At 26.4% G+C, this 18,828-nt stretch overlaps 3 protein-coding genes across 10 annotated transcripts; 2 read left to right on the top strand and 1 right to left on the bottom strand.

Annotated features, from left to right (window-relative positions):
• The first annotated feature begins 10,080 nt into the window (after nt 1-10,080).
• Nucleotides 10,081-11,497, top strand: LOC122716773 (checkpoint protein HUS1). The gene is made up of 3 exons (XM_043940148.1): nt 10,081-10,205; nt 10,507-10,913; nt 11,016-11,497. Exons 1-3 carry the CDS (start codon nt 10,154-10,156, stop codon nt 11,376-11,378), a joined length of 822 nt encoding a protein of 273 aa, XP_043796083.1. The 5' UTR covers nt 10,081-10,153; the 3' UTR covers nt 11,379-11,497.
• LOC122716772 (nuclear pore glycoprotein p62) lies at nt 11,417-13,565 on the bottom strand. The gene is made up of 6 exons (XM_043940147.1): nt 13,377-13,565; nt 13,175-13,264; nt 12,551-13,084; nt 12,306-12,462; nt 12,008-12,239; nt 11,417-11,912 (listed from the first exon to the last, which is right to left on the bottom strand). The coding sequence occupies exons 2-6, from the start codon at nt 13,242-13,244 to the stop codon at nt 11,550-11,552; spliced, it is 1,356 nt and encodes a 451-aa protein (XP_043796082.1). The 5' UTR covers nt 13,245-13,264; nt 13,377-13,565; the 3' UTR covers nt 11,417-11,549.
• A 394-nt stretch (nt 13,566-13,959) lies between these two features.
• Nucleotides 13,960-18,186, top strand: LOC122716781 (UDP-glucuronosyltransferase 2B4-like). Of its 8 annotated transcripts, none has more exons than XM_043940163.1 (5): nt 13,960-14,131; nt 15,097-15,319; nt 15,654-15,999; nt 16,525-16,783; nt 16,966-18,186. In XM_043940163.1, exons 2-5 carry the CDS (start codon nt 15,180-15,182, stop codon nt 17,475-17,477), a joined length of 1,257 nt encoding a protein of 418 aa, XP_043796098.1. In that variant the 5' UTR covers nt 13,960-14,131; nt 15,097-15,179; the 3' UTR covers nt 17,478-18,186. The 8 variants fall into 8 exon arrangements, with proteins under 8 accessions (XP_043796098.1, XP_043796097.1, XP_043796095.1 ...); XM_043940162.1 differs by having other exon boundaries at nt 15,008-15,319; XM_043940160.1 differs by having other exon boundaries at nt 14,748-15,319.
• The last annotated feature ends 642 nt before the right edge of the window (nt 18,187-18,828 follow it).

Below are 18,828 nucleotides of genomic sequence, written 5' to 3'. Positions count from 1 at the left end.
GATTTAGCATTTTTGACTATCATAAAAATTAAGAATAAATGTATCCTGTACTATTAAATACAAATGAATGAAAGTTTGCTATAAAGATATATTTATAGATGTAAATATATGATGAAAAAAAAATATAAAAAAAGTATTATATAACATCCATTAATGATTTCTTTTTTAAATAATGTTAAAATTTTTATTTAAATCTCGAAAAAAATTTCAATTTAAAGTTTTATATAATAATAATAATGTATAATGTATAATGTTTATATAAATAATAACAATTATGTTTATATAATAAATATTTTCTTAATAAAAAAAATTATTATGCAAAAGTATTTGTCATACAAAGACGAAGAGAAGCATGAAAAATCATTTCAGAATAATCTTAATGTTATATTACGAAGAAACAGAGATGCTCTTGTTTTACTTCTAATCGTTTTCAAGGGCTTAAGAGAATTATGAGAACTACCGCCCATCTAGACGTTTTACTTATATGATCGTTTTGCGGAAGACTATCTCTTGTGCATATCAGATATTCATCTAAAAAATTATCACCTGTATGATTATTTTTAATTCAATTGTTTGTAAATATTGAAATTAAATATAATTTACTTATCAATCAATTTTTTATCATAATATGTGGCAACACGAATAAACAAAATTTAGATTTTTAGGTCATCATAAATTAACATGTGTCAAAATGTGTTTTCATGTATTAACCTAAATGCGATAACAACCTAAAACGATAATTACTGGAACATAAGGGAATGCACAAAGTACATATCCTACTGTTCTCTTACCCAACCTTTTCATGTAGTACAAATACAGGTGTTACCCGCAAGAAACAGTCTGTATATCTTTTAATACTCATAAAACTGCGTCTGCCATTGTGATACGAAGGAAGTGGTCAGACATAAAAAAATACTATTGAACAGATGAACAAACGTGTAAGACCACTATGAAAAATAGAAATAGAATGTAACTTAAGCATAAAAATAATAGATTTAAAAAAATAATGAAATAAAAAAATGAGATTCAGAATTAACAAACGATTTAAGATTGATTTTCAATAAAGGGAAAATATTATGAAATTTCAAAGTGACCTTGAGAGTTCAATGTCGCTAAATATATCGCGTACTAGTTTCATCATAAAGCGATGTTACGGTAAATAAGGAAGGAGTAGGGCAATGTTATGAAAACAAAGGAGAGGCACGTTGCTTGTGAGAACGTACCTACTTTAATCTTGGTGAATACTTCTCGTTTGGTACATGCCTCAGGGAGTGTCTGCATCGTTGTTCGCGGAAATACTTTCCCACCGCGGAGTCTGTGGTTGGAACAATCTCCAGCAAACGTGTATATACATATACAGCATACGCATGCGTGTATACATCACATTATATTCGTAAATATATTATGTTCTTGAGTGGAATGTATATTTGTCTTATATTGCATCTTAGGTTATGTTCTTATAATTAGTAAAGTTAAAATTAAGAAGATTATTAGCGAATCTCTTGATAATGAAGATTATATAATAAGACTATAATTGTTACAATGAAAAAATATCTTAATTGACTCAAATATTTTCATTGAAATAATATAAAATTTATAAAATGAATATATAACGTTTAATAAATAGGTAAAAAATTATAATTGATGTATGTATTGTTTTCGAAGGATTTCCTAATTTAAAAATAAATTTTCAAGATTGTTACATAATAATCACATACACTGAAATGCTGTAAATATGTAACAACATGGAGTCATGCATGTCATGCATGCTGTATTATGCAAGAGAGAGGTAGATAGCCCAACAGAAAATATTTCAGGCCATTGAACAGGGGATATAGTTCACTATAGTAACTTGATTTGACTACGATTGATTTTATTCAATTTCTTTTTTATGTGTAAATAAATAGTATCGCAGCTTCGAAAAAAAAAATTTGAAAAGGTATAGTTTAAATATAATAATAAAAACTATTTTTTTTTTTATATAGTTGATTATTGATTATTGAATTAAATGTTAATTATTTTTACAAAATATATTTTTTAAGAAGCTGTTAAAACATTTTACATATCATGAAATGTTAGAAAAAACAATCTAGCTATCTATAAAACTAAATTGTTTCTATAAATTATAATTCCTTAAAATTATATCTATTCCTTAAAATTAATTTTAAAATTGAAAATTTAAAAAAATATCAATATCCTTTACAACATTATTGAGATAGAAAAAACATCACTCTCGATGTTTAGCGCAAAACGAAACGAAGATAAATAAAGGTTCCACTTACAAAGAAATTTTATACCAACAGGAAACATTGAAGAATCCATGACGATTATTCGAATTCCTTGCATTGTTTTGAATGTTGTTAATTCAGTGTGAATTGGCCTTAACCTGTGCTCTTTACTTTTTCGAAGAGTAAAACAGAGAAAGAGAAGATGCAGCAAGAAAAACAAACGAATCAGGAGGAGTGATGAGGAGAAGCTCAAAGGAATTGAGGAGGTGGTCGGGGACACGGAAGAGAAGAGAAGACGCAAGAAAGACGAAGAAACGAAAGGAAGGGATCCGGAATATAAGTCTCTGCAAGGCCTCACGGTTTCACTGTTGCCTTCTGAGAACTGATTGATTCTCAAAATGTGAAAAAAAAAAAACATTTCAAGCCAAATGTTTTGCATCCTGAATTTAAATATCATAAATTTGAATGAAATCGTTTTTCTTCCGCTTTACTTTCTTCACTTTCTTTAATAAATAAATATTCTTTATTAAGAATTATTGATTATCGTTAATCAATCAATGTTTTATAATCGTACATCAACAGATGGTATTAATGAATTTTTTATTATCTCATGCATTAAAAGTATTATCATAGCCAATATTGTTTCTAAATTTTATTTTCTTCTAATCTATACGACTGGTAAATAAATTTAAATATTGTAATCAGTTAAATCGACAATAAACAATTATTTAACTCATTTTGTAAAAACAAGTTGTTATGCTTTATTTTAAAAGTTTAGCATATAAAATAGTCTTTAATATATTTTCTTTTTTTCTTACCATATAACTTCAACAAAATATCATTTTTTCTTTATTCAATTATTTACTGTCGTTACGTTATGTTGTATAAAATGAAAAAGAGTTAACGGTAAGTTCAATATTAAACATCTAGTTCATTTACCAGTTTGCCAACTTTTGTCAACTATTCAATATGACGACCGGATACGAAGTAGACGTAAACACTAAATACATAGAATATGGAAATGAATGCAATGCTCGTTGAACAGGTCACGAAATTCTTTAGATCGGTCCTGAGACCCAGACGCAAAATAAAGATTTGCTCTGATCGAAAAAAAGGAAATTACTATTCATACGGCTTGGGAAGTGCGAAAAATTATACTGGAATCTTTTTTCCCCCTGTATATTTGAATCGGTGATATTGTCTGACAGAGATTACACAGTTCCTTGTTCCTTATTGCTCGAGTCACACCAGATGGTGTAATATCCTTTGACTTTGTATTCATAATAAAGAAAGGATTCAAGCATGATGCTGAAGATGATTTTTATACAGAAAAATTTTTGTTTGCGTGATCCATCCAGAATTAATCTTTTTTATTTTTTTTTTTTTCTTTAGATTCTATGAAACATACATGAATTGAAATATACAAGATATATTTCAGTTGTATTTTATATTGATATTTCCATTCTTTCATAAAAAATTAGAAAATTAATTCTTATACAATAATTTATTAATAAATAATATTAATAAATGTATTTTTTACTTGTGAATGAATAATCAGTTTTATTATTAATATTAATTTAATAATAATGTAAAATGATATAAAAATCTTAAAAACATGTAATAAATAGAGATATATATAAGATATATATATAAAAGAGATATATATAAAAGTACATGTAGTAAGCATATATTACATAATTCGAAAATTTATTTAAAATTCTTTCAATGTCCAAGAAGTCCTCTATTCATTCAGTACTTGCACGGAATTGAAAAGAAAGAAAGGGATCCCGCACGGAATAGAATTAAGAGCGCTTCTCTCTGAGAAAATAATCATCCAGGAATGTCAGGAAAATATGATAAATTGTCGTCAAATTTTACGCGCTTAGACTTAGTTGTATAAGACAAATTAGATGTCTCGCGCGGCATGAAATTCTTTTCGAATAGTGCCTGCTACGAAACAGACGCCATATACATCGGAAGAAGGCAGGGTGGTATGCCTGAGAATGGATGCAGGTCCATTTCGACAACGCAGACAGGTTTTTCCCTTTGAAGTGCAAGGAGAATCCGCCTTCCAGGTTCTCATTCGCTTTATGTACACTCGTTACATATGTCGTAGAAAATTTGCCTGGAGGCGATTGAGAACCATCGGCCATGGCGATGTTGGTATTCGGTACAAGGAACTCGCGGCACCCTGTAATTTCGCCTTATATTAACGCACTATACCTCGGAAACTGCAAGTTAGTGACCGCATTGCGGTACTTGCACCCCGATTCGTATCCATAGATCGGTAATTGACCAAAAAACTTGAACATAAATTACCACTGTTCTTCCTGTACCGGATTTTTCTGTTGCTGTTCGAACTTCATCGGCCTTTAAAGGTAGAATGAAACGATTGAAAATTATAAGGATCCGCTGTGATCGTTAGAACCAGGAGATAATGTTGATCATTAATGGCATTCATATTCATTATTGTTAATGCCATTTTTTAACTGAAGTTTAACTAGATTAGGCAGGCTATATATATAGAAAATGTTTACAATTGTTATATGAGTGCAGAAGATGGTTTTCATATATAATTGAATCGATTCGTGTCAAATTAATAAATATTTCAATATTATCGAAAATTCTTAATGCCAAAAAATATGATTCAAAAAAGGATTATGTACTGTTTTGTTAATTTGTTATTTTTTGTGAGCTTACATTATTATTGGAAAATTAGAAAAAAAATGTAGATATTGAGATATTAAAATAAGTTTGAAATTTCTAATATTTATTAATATTATATTTATATCTACCATATATTAGAATGTTTAGTTAAATTAGAATTCCAGATATTAAGATATTCAGAACATATTAATTCATTATATTGCAATAAATATTAGATTGCGGTAGATATAATAGATAGAGATAAAGAAGAAAACAAAAAAATAAGCAAATTTTTAAAATGCATTTAAATAATTAACTAAACATTTTTTTTATAATCATACTTTGAATATTTTTAGTAATTTTTTAAAGCAACTATACAAAAAATCGAAGTGTCAAATTCATCCAGTGAATAAAGTAAGTTTAGTTATAAGCCAGTCAAATACAGCTTTGTAACATAACCTAACCATGAAATCTACAAATCGGGCGCTGGCAGACATTTTTATCAGTTCACTAAAGAGATTAAGAAGCATGTTGTAGGCTTACATATGTTTTAGAATAGTGGCGATTCGCAACGAAACTGTTTGTCACAATGATTCGCGCCCGACATTACGAAAGAAAACAAATAGAAGACAGCTGTCGCGTTCATAGAAATGAAATGAGACAAGATGAGCTTTATTTGTCTTTTTCCACCCGGCTATGATGTGCCATTTAGAAGTGTACCCTTGAGTACAGGCCTTATGTGACATCGAGGACATAAGTTTATGTGCGTGCGTGTGCAAACGTATACAATATAAAAATTATAAAATATTAAGAGAATAAGAGAGAAATTTGACAAGGAAAATTGATACTTTTGATATGAAAAAAGATATATGTAAAATATTAAAATAAAATTAAAAAAAAATATAAAAAAAAATTTTAGAAAAATATATAGCAAAAAAGTTAATTTTTAATAGTAAAAATATAAGGAGATATTATTTCAGAAAGATATTAAAAATATATTTATAAATATTAAATTATCTTAAAAATTTTTTTCATTATTTGCAATTTAATAGATTTAAGAAATGTACAATATGGATTATTTTTTATTTTATTTGATACTCTAGTTTTTTCTAGCTTTATTAATATCCCTATATTTTTTTGCAAAATTTAGTATCTAATAATATTAAAAAATTAATAAGTAACAAGTTTATTAAATTATACTTTTTTAAATAAATTAAATAGAATATAGTAAAATAAAATAATTAGATAAATTGATAATTATACAAAAATTGATTCTTTAACTGACATTAAAAAGCAAATCAACTGTTGTAATTAAATCAAAATCTTTTTGGAAAAATAAAATAATAGAAATATCAGAAAGATAGAATTTTAAAATTAGCATATTTTACATTAAGATATACAAAAAAATTAATAAATGATAAAATATTATTGAGACAAATAAGTATATCTTATTTCAATTACTATTCTGGAAATAAACTATATATATCATAAATAAAATCATAAACTTTTTGGAAAAGATAGATCTTATTAAAGTAAAAAATTTAAAATTAAAATAATGTAACATTAGAAAAAAATTTCGCCAAAAAAATGCGAATCATATAAAGAAAGAAAAAAGAAAAAAATAGAATGAACAAACGGAAATAAAATTGAAAGAAAACGCGTTCGAAAAAAGGAGGAAGTTCACAAAAGGTGTAAAGAAAAGAACAAGAGAGGAAAGGGGCCGTCGAAGGCATGGAATAGGAGGGGGGTGTGGAAGAAGTGCCAGAGTTCGGAGCAAGCGCGAGGGCTATACACGAAAGGTTGGGCAAATATGTGCGTATGTGTACATGTATGTTGCCATGTATAGTGTGATGTGTTCCTGAACACACTGCGTGCGCTATGCGCGGCGTCTGTCCTTGCGTCCTGCCTGAGCACACTTTGGTTAGTTGGTAGTTGCCATGCGGGACACCGGGTTCGTATGTTGACGTCATTCTATCTCCCAACAGACGAGTTAATATTGATAACTAGAAGTTGAATGTCGGGATGAAGGGATATGAACTCGAAGCGAGGCAAATAATCACAGCGATAGATGCCTGTTTTGCAAATTATGCCACATTTTTGCCAACCAATATCGAATCTATAAACAGTATTGAATAAGTATACATGTGATAGTATTAGTTTAGAAAGAGACTAATATAAAACTATCAATCAAAGTTTAGACTTTGAAATTGTACATTCCGAATAAATTAAAGATATGTCATTAATAAAACTACTACTACTGCGAATCAACGAAACAATGTGTACAAAAAAAGGTGGCTAGTTAAAATCATTCTCAAAAAGTTTTTAACAAAAATCTAAAATAAACAGAAATGAATTTGAACCATTTAGATTTTTAATTTCTAAAATAAAATCCAGATCATACAAGGAAAATGTCAATAAACCGGAAATCATTTTGTTATTATATTTTGTCAGTATCTACTGAATACTGTTTTTATAATGATTTTAACACTAAAAGATTAATAATAATATGATCATCATTTGAACAAGTTTCCATTTGAAGTCGATTTTTCCTGGAACAACTTGTTAAAGGAAAAATTTATCGGTAGGTTTAAAGTCGGCTCTTCTTACTTTGCCATTACTGCAAGGCAAATATAGGGAAATGGGACCAGAGCTGATGATATGTCAGAAGGGAGGATCCAGTTTGCGCGAAACGTGTAGTTAATCAGGACTTTCCAGGTCAGATATGAGGCGCCTGTTAAACATTAAATAGATGATACGGTTTTATTCTCTAAGTACTTTCTTGATAAGTAGACGAGATAGATATATAACATGAATTCTAATCTGAAGAACTTTATCTAGTAATTTATTATTTTTACATTAAAATTTTTATTTATACATAAGACTAATGATATCTATGATTAATATTAAACATAAAATCAAATTAAAATATTAATAATATTATATATATATATACTTTTATAATAATTATTAATATTTTATATTAATTATTATAACTATTATTAATTTTTATAAATATAGTTTGAAAGATATATAATGTATTTTCCCAAATAAAAAAAATCAAAATGCCTGCTATATATATTTCTACGAATTTCAAAATATACTTAAATAGGTATTTTACGCAATAGATATTTTGTTACGCTTTTCTCGTACAACACGTGGCGCCGATGTAAGTATCCGGTCGATTGTTTCTCCCGAATATTTTCTTTCGAAAAGAGAAAGCTGACCCTTTCAAAAAGAGTTTTGCCGTTACCTTATACCTTTTTAGGTTACCGGATCCATGAATGAGAAAGATGATATTGATGCAAAAACTTCAACAACACAAGATAGCTGCTAACCTCAAAATTATTGTTCGCAAATTCAATAATTTTTTTATAATCGATTAACAAGTTTCAAAAAAACAAAAAACAAATATATTTTTATATATATATTTAATATATTTTTTCTAAGGTATTTAAATTTTGATAATTATTGTACTTTTTGTTTATTATGATAAGTATTTATCGCAAAGTCGCGAAAGAATGTGCCTACTCTTTATATTTTGACGTATCTTATAACCTAGGGTGAAAACCTTGAGTATATTGCTTTACTTATCGTCGTATCGCGCAAAATAAAAACGGAATATATATATAACATGTTAGTGTGAAGAACGGAAATGGATGGAGATGAATAGAGGAAAATGGAAAAAAAGAGGTGTAAATGTGATTAAAAAATGAAAAAAGATAAGGAGAGAAAAATATGAGACCGGTGCATATTCTCTACGCATGCCACGTGTTTCACCACCTGCCTCGACTAGATGTTTGATGGAAAAAATATACACGCGGATCATTTAAATACTTAGTTACTACGAGCACGTTTCCTGAAAATAATGAAGTCTTCCTATGAAACGAAGTACACGAATCGAATATTATAAAATATTTACTCGAGGAATATTCAAAATCTTTCCAGAACTCAATGATAAATTAACTGAATTTTATATTTGTTTCATATCTAATTTGTTATGAAACATAAAGTATCTTACATTATTATGAAAATTTAATTCAAGGATGTTTAGAAGTAAAATATTATATATTATATAAAAATTATATAGATATGTATTATAAGTATTTTGCAAAAATTTATAGCTAATAAATCTTTACAAATTCTGATATTTATAATTTTAATAATATTTTGAAACAAAAACTAACAATATTTCGAATGAAATATTTTTAATAACAATTATTAATGACAAAATCAATTGTAATAAATACGATATAATCTATAAATTTATATAATCTATATTTATTGTGAAACAATAGTGATAAAAATTAAATAAAATGAAGAAATGACACAAAAATAAAATGAAGAGAAAAGTATATTCATATTTTATGAGAAAGAGATAAACAGACTCACCTCTTTCTGGCAAACCGCATATCGATTAATGTTGCATAGTTCGCTGATGGCTATTCGATCCAAAAATAAATTTTAACAAAACACAATTTACTATGATAGATTTCCGTCGGTCGTCGAACTTAACAACATGGCCGAACTCACCCTCAACCGAATAACAAAGATTCGCAACCTCTAAGAGAGAAGATATATGGAAGACTGTATCAAAATACGAACACTTTTAGTGACCTATATGTGACATGATAGGATACGACCTATCGAATATACATGATAAATGTATTACTTTTGTTTACACACAAAACTTGACAGACGGAGTTAGATTTCACGTTGCTAGATGGATCATTCGACATTGACACCATGCGGGGTAATTTCTCGCGCGAAAATTATCGAAAATGTGCATATTAGTGACATCTATTGCAAAAATCATAAACTATGTTATGAAATTTGATAAAATAAAACGTAAATACATCGATTAAGTAGAATATGATTTTAACGTAATTATAATTAATTTTATTTATTTAATTTTCAAGAAATTAAATTCTTAATATTTTTTAAAAATGTTCTTTTTATATTTTTTAAATATAAAAATAAATACCATAAGTTCTTATAATAAATATATTTTTTTTTTATATAAATTTTTGTTGATGAAACAAAAATTATACAAACATAAGATATATATGTTTGCAATCAAAAAGTAATATAATAAATAAATTATCATATAAATAATTATAAAGGCAAAAATTTGATAATACGTTCAAATATTATAAAAAATATTGTATCAAAGATTGTTATGTTATTGTGCTATGTAATATCTGTGCTATGTAAAATTTGTTTATGTAGAAAGAGTTTTGTTACTTGTTTTACTTATAAAAAGTTTTATTACAATATCAAAAATGAAATTTAGATGTAGAATGGTAGATGCAATTGCAATGAGAGACTTTACTAGTGAGTTTAAATTTTAAAATTCATTCATTTCTAACCTTTTCTGTCATGATCATGACAGAATAAATTAATTATAATTAATAAAAATATAATTAAAAAGATAATAATTGTATGTAATGTCAATAAATAGCACTGATTATTTTTGTGTTTATGCCATTATTTTTTACATATTACGAAAAATTTAATGAAATAAAATATTAAAATACTGAATAAAAATATAATAAAAATTACTGCTATTAAAAGTATTTAAATATTTTACTAATTATATAAAAGTATAATAATATTAAATAAAATTTTATTTCAGATATTGTTAACACTATTTCTCGAATAACAAAACAATGTACCTTACGATTAACAACGAACGAATTATGCTTCAGCGTAAGCGATGATCGAGCATCGATGGTTTGGGCCGAATTAATTCAAACTCATTTTTTTACTGAATATATAATGAATGGTGTCTCTGAAGAACAGAACGAAATTTATTTAGAATTCGATCCCTCTATGCTTGCTCGATCTTTAGGATCTCTACGGATGACCGCGAAAAGCGTTAAAATCAAATTAACTAATAAACGACAACCATGCCTTACACTAGAAATTGAATTGCCTTCTTTGAGCATAGAATCAAGACAATGTTTACATGATGTACCTGTCAGAGTGATACCACGTCGTGAATGGGCAGAGCATCAAACACCAAATATTCCTGAATTTGATGTATAAATAATTTTTTTCATATATTTTATTCTTTTTTAATTGTTATCAATTATTTTTTTAATTATTTTAAATTAATAATTTCTTTCAATTTGATTTTTATAGATTTCAGTTGATATGCCTCAACTTAAACATGTAAGAAATATTGTGGATAGAATGAAAAACATGAGTCCATGTTTAACATTAAGTGCCGATAAAACTGGCACATTTGTATTAAAAATTGAAACAGATAGTGCCACAGTATCTACACATTTTCAAGAATTGCAAGTTTGGAGTTGCAGTCAACAAAATCAAGATGAGGTATCAGCTACTATAGATATTAAAAAATTTCTTATGTTTTTGGCTTGGGATATAGTACATCCTGATGGTGTAAAATGTAATATACTTCAAAACAGAATGGTTAATTTGTTTCTACATTTAGCAGATTATCTTAAAATATATTATTTTCTTTCCTCGATAACTATTTAAATTATATTAATTGTATTAATTTAATTTAAACAATAATATTTTAATATAATATAAATTTTTTATTTTTTACACAATGCTGTTGTCTTTTAAAACACAAAAACAATTGGTATAAAATGTACTTTTTGCATCAAGATTTTTCATTGTACAATTATAAAAATTCGATGACTAATATTAATTGTATGCTAAACTGAAGCTTCGTTCATTTTCTTGTCTAAAATTTTTATGCATCTGTTCAATTTGCTGTATTTTTTGACTAAGCAAAGTTGTTTGCTGATCTAACCATTGCAAACTATTCATATGTGCGTTCAATATTTTGCCAATTTGAACGATTGGGTCGCTAGAATCTTGAGTGCGATTAGCTTGATTCAAATGTTCAATTATTTCTTTTAAATCTTCTGACATTCGTTTTAATTGCGTATCAAGATCTTCTGCTAAACGATACGTATATTCTCTTTCTGGATCAGAGACTGAAAGAGTTGATAATCCTTTTTCTAATTCTACTAAACAATCTTGTAATTCTTTTTGTTGTCCAACCTGTAATATAATTATGAGCAACACTTTATATTTTTATTCTATTATAATTTTATATTTTATATATATTTTATAATAAATATGAAAAGTTTACTTACAACATAATCCAATTCGTGTTCTAATTGCTGTTGCTCAATTTTGACTCTTTCTACTTCTTCATTAAGTGCTACTATTTTTTCCCCATTATTTATAAGTAATTTATCCCAATCATTAACTTGAGCAGCTTGGTTTACGAATACTTTTTCTTGCTCTTCTAATTCCAAAGTCCATTTATTAATGGATTCTTCAAATGAAGTTATGGAAGCAGGTTGAACTGCAGATGAACTAACACTAAAATGTTTCATTTAATAACTAGAAAAATACTATGTGTAATAAATTATACAAAATAATACATACGTTGTAGTTGTCGTTCCTAATGATGCTTGAGTACTTGTAAGACTTGTGGTAGCAGTTGTTTGATTTAAAGAAAATCCTGTACTGGTTACAGTTGTACCTGTGCCAAAAGTAAATCCTGTGGCTGCAGAAGTTGTTCCACTGACACTTAAAGAAAAACCTATAAAAATAGTGAATAAAAAGAAAAAATTTTTATAAAATAAGATTAAATTGTGTCAATATATATTATAAAATTTAATAATTTATACCTGTTGCTGTTGTGGTTGTACTTGTTGTAGTAGTTGCAACAGGTGTTGCAGAAAGATTAAATCCAGTTCCTGTTGTCATTATGTTCGGAGTACCAAATGTTAAACCAGTTGCAGCAGTAGATGCAGTAGCTTCACCACCTCCCAAAGTAAATCCACCAGTAAGTGGCTTGGATGCAAAAGCTGTTGTTATTGCTGTTGTTGTTGTGGCAGTTGTAGTACCTCCTAAACTGAAACTTAAGGTACTTCCAGCTGGTGTTGGTACAGAGAATCCTGTAGGTGTCGTAGTAGTAGTTGCAGCAGGGGTTATACCAGTACTTGTTGTTGTACCAGTACTAAATGTTAAACCTGGTGTCTGTGCAACTGTAGTATTTGCAATAGTAGCATTTGATGTTCCAAAACTAAAGCCAGTAGCAGGAGCAGTACCTAAGCCACTTCCAAATCCAGTAGCAGGCTTAGTTTGTGCTGGTATAGGTGTAAGTGAAAAACCTGTTGGTTTTGCTGCATCTCCAGCACCGGCAGCTCCAAATGTAAAAGCTAAGATATATATGATATTAAAATAGTTTTATTTTTTAATATATTTAAATATTGTAATAATTACAATATACAATAAATATCAAGATATACTTGTGGTTGGAGCACTGCTTGTAGGTGTAGTACTGGCCTGAGATTTTGAAGTATTATATGTGAAACTCATTTCTTCTTTATATATTAATCCTATAAAATGATATAAATTTACAAATTTTAATGCATTTACTATAAGTAGTTTGTAAAAAATTTATATAGGAATTATTATATTTATCATAGCTTCATAAATTTTACAACTAACCTTATTCGTTTTAAATGTCATTGACTATAATACAAGTATTTGAATAATAAACATTCGATATTTAAACTAAAAATAATAAACTATTTTTAGATATTTATGTATATTACAATTTTGTACTTTATGATTACAAACTATTCTATCTTTAAAATTGAAATTAAATAACTCCAAAATCTTAACCGTGACACATGCTTTGCCAACCAACAACCAATAAAGAGCTAGATCAAGTCAAATTCAAATTAATTGAATACAGTGCTCTCTATCATACTTACTTCATGTTAACAAATAGTATTATAGTGATGACAAAGAATTTTTTGAAGTTTAAACGAATATTATTAATAAATTGTTAAAAATTTAAACATTAAATTATTCTTAATAATTAAATTTTTAATAATTATATTAGTTACTTATTAAAATTATAAAAAAATATATTATGTACATGAAACAAGTAAAAGATTATAATAATTACTTTCAGTTGTAAAAGAAAATCATCAATATCATATAATGTACAAATAATAACTATAATAATAAAAGTGCGCGACAAAATATATTTCATCATTAAAAATATACTTTATTTTAGTAAACCTAACCTCTATTTGATATTATATGCATATTTTTTTTTATCAATATATTATTATCACTATATACATTATGCTTTGTGTTTTAAAAAATTTTTTAAATTGTAATATCAATATTATATGATAAAACGATATGTCTAAATAAAGTGCCTAAATAAAATATTTATTCACATACAGAATGTAAGCAAATATTTTTACTGTTTAACTGCTTCGTATGTCCAAAATTTGTTCTAGATCTCTAATCAAAGTAACATTTGCTTACAAGTTTATATGTTACGGCTTAAGCAATAGTTTACATTTCATGGTGGTTCTGTGTATTAAAGAAACAGTTAGTGGTATGCTATAATTCATTTTTTCTTGGACTGAAACATTCAGTATTTTACGCGTGAAGCTTGAATATCCTATATAAGAAATAGTGTTGTTTACATATATAATTTATAAAAATATATTCGTAAAATTGTACTGTGTGAATATATATATTTAATAATAGGATTGTAAAGATTTGTATATTATAAAAAAATAAACGAAACAGTTCCGAAAAGCGAAATATAAATTGGTTACATCAATTGTATGTATATAATTGTGTTAACCGTATCAGTTTGAAAGATGTTTCTAAAGGATAAAATTTCGAATAGTGCTCTAAAAATTCAAAAAATTAACGATTTTTTTATATTATTTCGATAATTGATTAATTAAAATTCTTCTGAATATTCGTATTGGTATTTTAAAATAGGAAGTAATCAGCCGCTTTATCAACATGGGATTTCAGAATAGTTTTTTCTTATTTTTTTAGCAGATGAATGACCCAGTTTCGAAATCATAGTTAATATAGTGATGACAAACTGAAGTTGTTTGAAATTAAAATGAACTATCTCATGTACGAATACAGCTATCTTCCAAGTTTTTTTTCTTAACATATCAAAAGTATTGTTCTTAAATATTAAAATATAAAACACGTTTGCGGATTTTATTTATCGATCTATATAATTGTTTGATCAAAATGTCAATAATTATTATATTATGCGTGAATTTTTATCTCATGAACATTGTTCAAAGTTCTACATTAACTACACCCCCGCAATCGGCAGTGGTTGTCGCTTTTGAAGATATCTATGATTTATCTTTATTAGCCAATACTTTGTCAGATCAAGGGATTGATACTACATTAATTATACCGGCATCCAACGAAAATGAAGTTTACGAAACTTTAATTGATGTTGAGGTACTAATGGTGAAAGTCGAAATTAAAGAATCAATGTATTCTGAGAAGAAAACTATTCAAATCTGTGAAGCTTTATTAAAAGATGAGCAAATAGCAAAAAAGATACAGGAAATTCAACCTACTTTTACTGTATTTCCTGCAATCAGGTATATTTTATACATATGCATATATAAAATATATTTTTTGTTGTTTAATATTTTATTATTTATAATCTTTTGAAGAATTTCCGAAAAATTAAATATTAAATGACTACATAAAATTCATAATTATATTGAATTTTTATAATTTCATATTAATAAAAACAATAGTTATCTTAAAATGAGATGCTTCAGATAAATTAATTGAACAATAAAATTTTTAATTCAAGAATTTTTAAATATTATTGTGTCATTTATTTTCCATTTTAATTTTAAGATTAAGATTTATTTTAAAATTAAGAATTTAATTAAAAATTTTTAAAAAATGCATTATATTTTTCAGACATGATGGATGCTTATTACCATGGGCAAAAACTGTTGAATCTATTCCGGTGATATGGACGCGCAATCGAGAAGAAGAGATATATGTATTTGAATGGACTGGTGCTGCTTTATCAGTTCAAAATACAGGATTTTGGACTAGGTTATGGACGAATATGTCAAGAAGATCAATATTTTACACAGTTCGAGACGAATATATAATATATGCTCTCCGGATAGTGGGAAAATACTTGCCACACACCGATCTCAATTTAGATAATTTATATGATGATGTTCATCTTATTCTTTGGGGAGCTGATGTTATCTTACGTTCAGATTTTGCACCGCTCACTCAATTGATAGTAGAAGTAAGTAATATAAAAAATATTTTTTATATTTTATTCTTTATTTTAATTTTCTTTTTTATTTTAATTTTATTCTTTTTTTCTAATAAAATATTTTTTAATGTTTAATTTGATTGTATGTTTCATATTTAATTAATAAAATTGTATTTATTTATGTATAATAATTTTAGAAACTTGAAAGTTTAAAAAAAAGAGTTTGAAAATTCTTATATTAAAAAAATTATAAATTCTTATATTATAAAAATTTTTTTAATAATTTTAATAATTTTATAAGAATTTTTTATTTTAAAACAATCTTTATTTTTAATTATTATATTATATCATGATATTGGATTTAAAAAAAATTTAAATGATAATATAATTATTTAAAATATGACAGACTAAAATTTCAAATTCAAATTTCAATTTAGTAACTTAATTTCTTTTGTCTTTTTATTTTTTCTATATGATTTCTTAATAATATCATATAACATTTTTATCTTTAATCTACGATTAAATATTATGAAATAATGTTATTTATTACTATAGGTTGGTTGTCATCATTGTAGAGGCCCACATCCATTGCAAAATGATTTACATAAAGCATTAATTGAGTTTCGATTGGGTACCATTGTAGTACTTTTAGACGAAAATTATGAAACGTTAATAAAAGAACTTGCATGGAAATTACCACAGGGTAAAGAAGGCCAAGCAGTTGTTTGGAAGAACATGAAATGGCAAAACTTAAATGAGAATTTGCCGGAAAATCTTTTTATTCATCCGAGAATTGATCGGCAAGATTTGATAGGTAGAAAAAGAGTAGAATAAAATTTTATAATCTTCTTCACATTAAATTTTAATAGATTCTTAATTAAACTTTCGAATAATTGCTCTATTTTTTTTTAATTTCAAAATACAATTCAAAATTTTTTTTTTAACTTTTTTAAATGAAAAATTCTTTTTTTAATACTTTCTATCACATTATTTCAGGTTATGGACGAACAAGAGTAGTATTAAGTCATTGTGCAGATACAGAACTTTTGGAAGCTGCATTTCATGGAAGTCCAGTAATATGTTTTCCTAGAAACTCCTATGAAGTTAAAAATACTGCACGAGCGATCCAATTAGGTTTTGCACGTTCCGTTGAAGAGATTCATACTTTATCCGGCGAAGAAATAGCCAATATCGTGAATCATATTCATGAAACAATGGATTACCGTGAAAATGCTAGAAAAGTTTCTTTAGCTATTCGTGATAGAATAAATCCTGCTGTAGATAGGTTAATCTATTGGTTGCGTTATATGGCCAGAACTAAGGATTGGAATTTGTACTTTTTAATGCCAGCCAATTCAGTAAAAACAATGAATGAGGATCTTCAATTTTTTCTTGGCATTTTCGTAGGAGTTATAGTAGGAGCATTTTCTACAATTGGTTGTATGTTAACAAGATATTTAATTATATCTAAAAAAGTGCAAAGATCAAAAGGACGATATACACGATGAAAATGTAACTGAATCGGAAATGAAAAAAAAAAATGGAATTGATGAAAAGATTAATTACGATCATTTTTCACATATGTATTTATATAAATGCACGTAGAGTACAGGTACATACAAATACAAATGGTACGAGCTAGGGTTTATCTCATTGCTAATGAAGAGATGTAACTATGAGAATACTTGATCGATAAGAATGATTGAAAAAGCTAGAAAGTACGATAGTAGCATGTTATCATTGACGAGGAGAGAAAAATAAATTACAATTTATCAATACTGCGCTCTGTATGTTGTCTCGTTGCACGAGTGCTCGCTCGTGTGCGTTTATCGCTTAAATCCTTATAAAAGTACGGACGAATCGGTACCTATAATTCATACGATTTTCTCTCTTCCTCTCTTTCTCGCTCGCTCGCTCGCTCTCTCTTTTAAGGCCATGTTCCTCTAATTAAATCAATTATTTTATTTATGCTATTTGAACAAAGAATAATTTATTTATGTGACGAATATACAAATTGTTTCATCCTATAAAATCCAACACTAAAGTTATGTTTTCAAATTTATTTTTTTAGACTTTAATCAGATCGATTAATATCAAACGTTTTTTCATCATGTTTTTTATAATGAAAAAAGAATACATATATGTGTATATAAATATATGTTTATATAATAATTTATATACAATACAATGTCGATTATCCGAATTTCAATTACTCAAATAAATCATTATCTTCTATATCTATCTTCTATTCTATTGATTATCTAATATGATTATCTAAAATGAGTCACATGTATATATATTTGTTATATTTTTGCTATATATCAGCATATATAACAATGTTTATATTTCTTGAATATTTAAAAACGATTAATTTTTTGTAATGTATATATTATATTAATAAATACTCATATTTGAAAATTGCTTATCCGAATGGATTTGTCTACCAATTATTTCGGTATAATCGATATTATATTATATAATTCTTTAAAAATAAATCAAAAAACAAGAAATTTTATAAATTGATTATTTTATTTAAAATATAAAATTATAAAATTTTTTAAATATTTAAATATTTTAATGAAATCATATTGTGAAGATTTAATTTAAATGAAACATTTTGTATATTTGCATGTCGTTGTCGTCAATTCATATTAGATTTTGCATTATCTCAATTAATAAAAAAAAGAAAATAATTGTTACATAAGTACTATATATACTATATATAAAATATAGAATAAACTGATTTTTGTTCCAAAAAAAATTCATAATAAATCAATAATTTGTAAAAAAGAAAAATATGAAATAAAAATCTGTATATATGTATATATAATATGTATATATATATATTCTTCGGTATAA

Source organism: Apis laboriosa, unplaced genomic scaffold (genome assembly GCF_014066325.1).
Source record: "Apis laboriosa isolate Shangri-la unplaced genomic scaffold, ASM1406632v1 scaffold49_cov149, whole genome shotgun sequence".
NCBI classification, from domain to species: Eukaryota; Metazoa; Arthropoda; class Insecta; order Hymenoptera; family Apidae; genus Apis; species Apis laboriosa.
The sequence above is the reverse complement of the archived record's forward strand: the minus strand, read 5'-3'. Positions and strand labels throughout refer to the sequence as shown.

Coding starts and splice junctions, on each gene's coding strand:
- LOC122716772 (XM_043940147.1), bottom strand. CDS start 13,244: ATGAGTTTCACATATAATACTTCAAAATCTCAGGCCAGTACTACACCT. Junction 12,240..12,305: donor TTAGGAACGACAACTACAAC/GTATGTATTATT, acceptor GAAACATTTTAG/TGTTAGTTCATCTGCAGTTC. Junction 11,913..12,007: donor AACACGAATTGGATTATGTT/GTAAGTAAACTT, acceptor ATTATATTACAG/GTTGGACAACAAAAAGAATT.
- LOC122716773 (XM_043940148.1), top strand. CDS start 10,154: ATGAAATTTAGATGTAGAATGGTAGATGCAATTGCAATGAGAGACTTT. Junction 10,206..10,506: donor TGCAATGAGAGACTTTACTA/GTGAGTTTAAAT, acceptor ATTTTATTTCAG/ATATTGTTAACACTATTTCT. Junction 10,914..11,015: donor CAAATATTCCTGAATTTGAT/GTATAAATAATT, acceptor TGATTTTTATAG/ATTTCAGTTGATATGCCTCA.
- LOC122716781 (XM_043940160.1), top strand. CDS start 14,952: ATGTCAATAATTATTATATTATGCGTGAATTTTTATCTCATGAACATT. Junction 15,320..15,653: donor ACTGTATTTCCTGCAATCAG/GTATATTTTATA, acceptor TATATTTTTCAG/ACATGATGGATGCTTATTAC. Junction 16,000..16,524: donor TCACTCAATTGATAGTAGAA/GTAAGTAATATA, acceptor TTATTACTATAG/GTTGGTTGTCATCATTGTAG.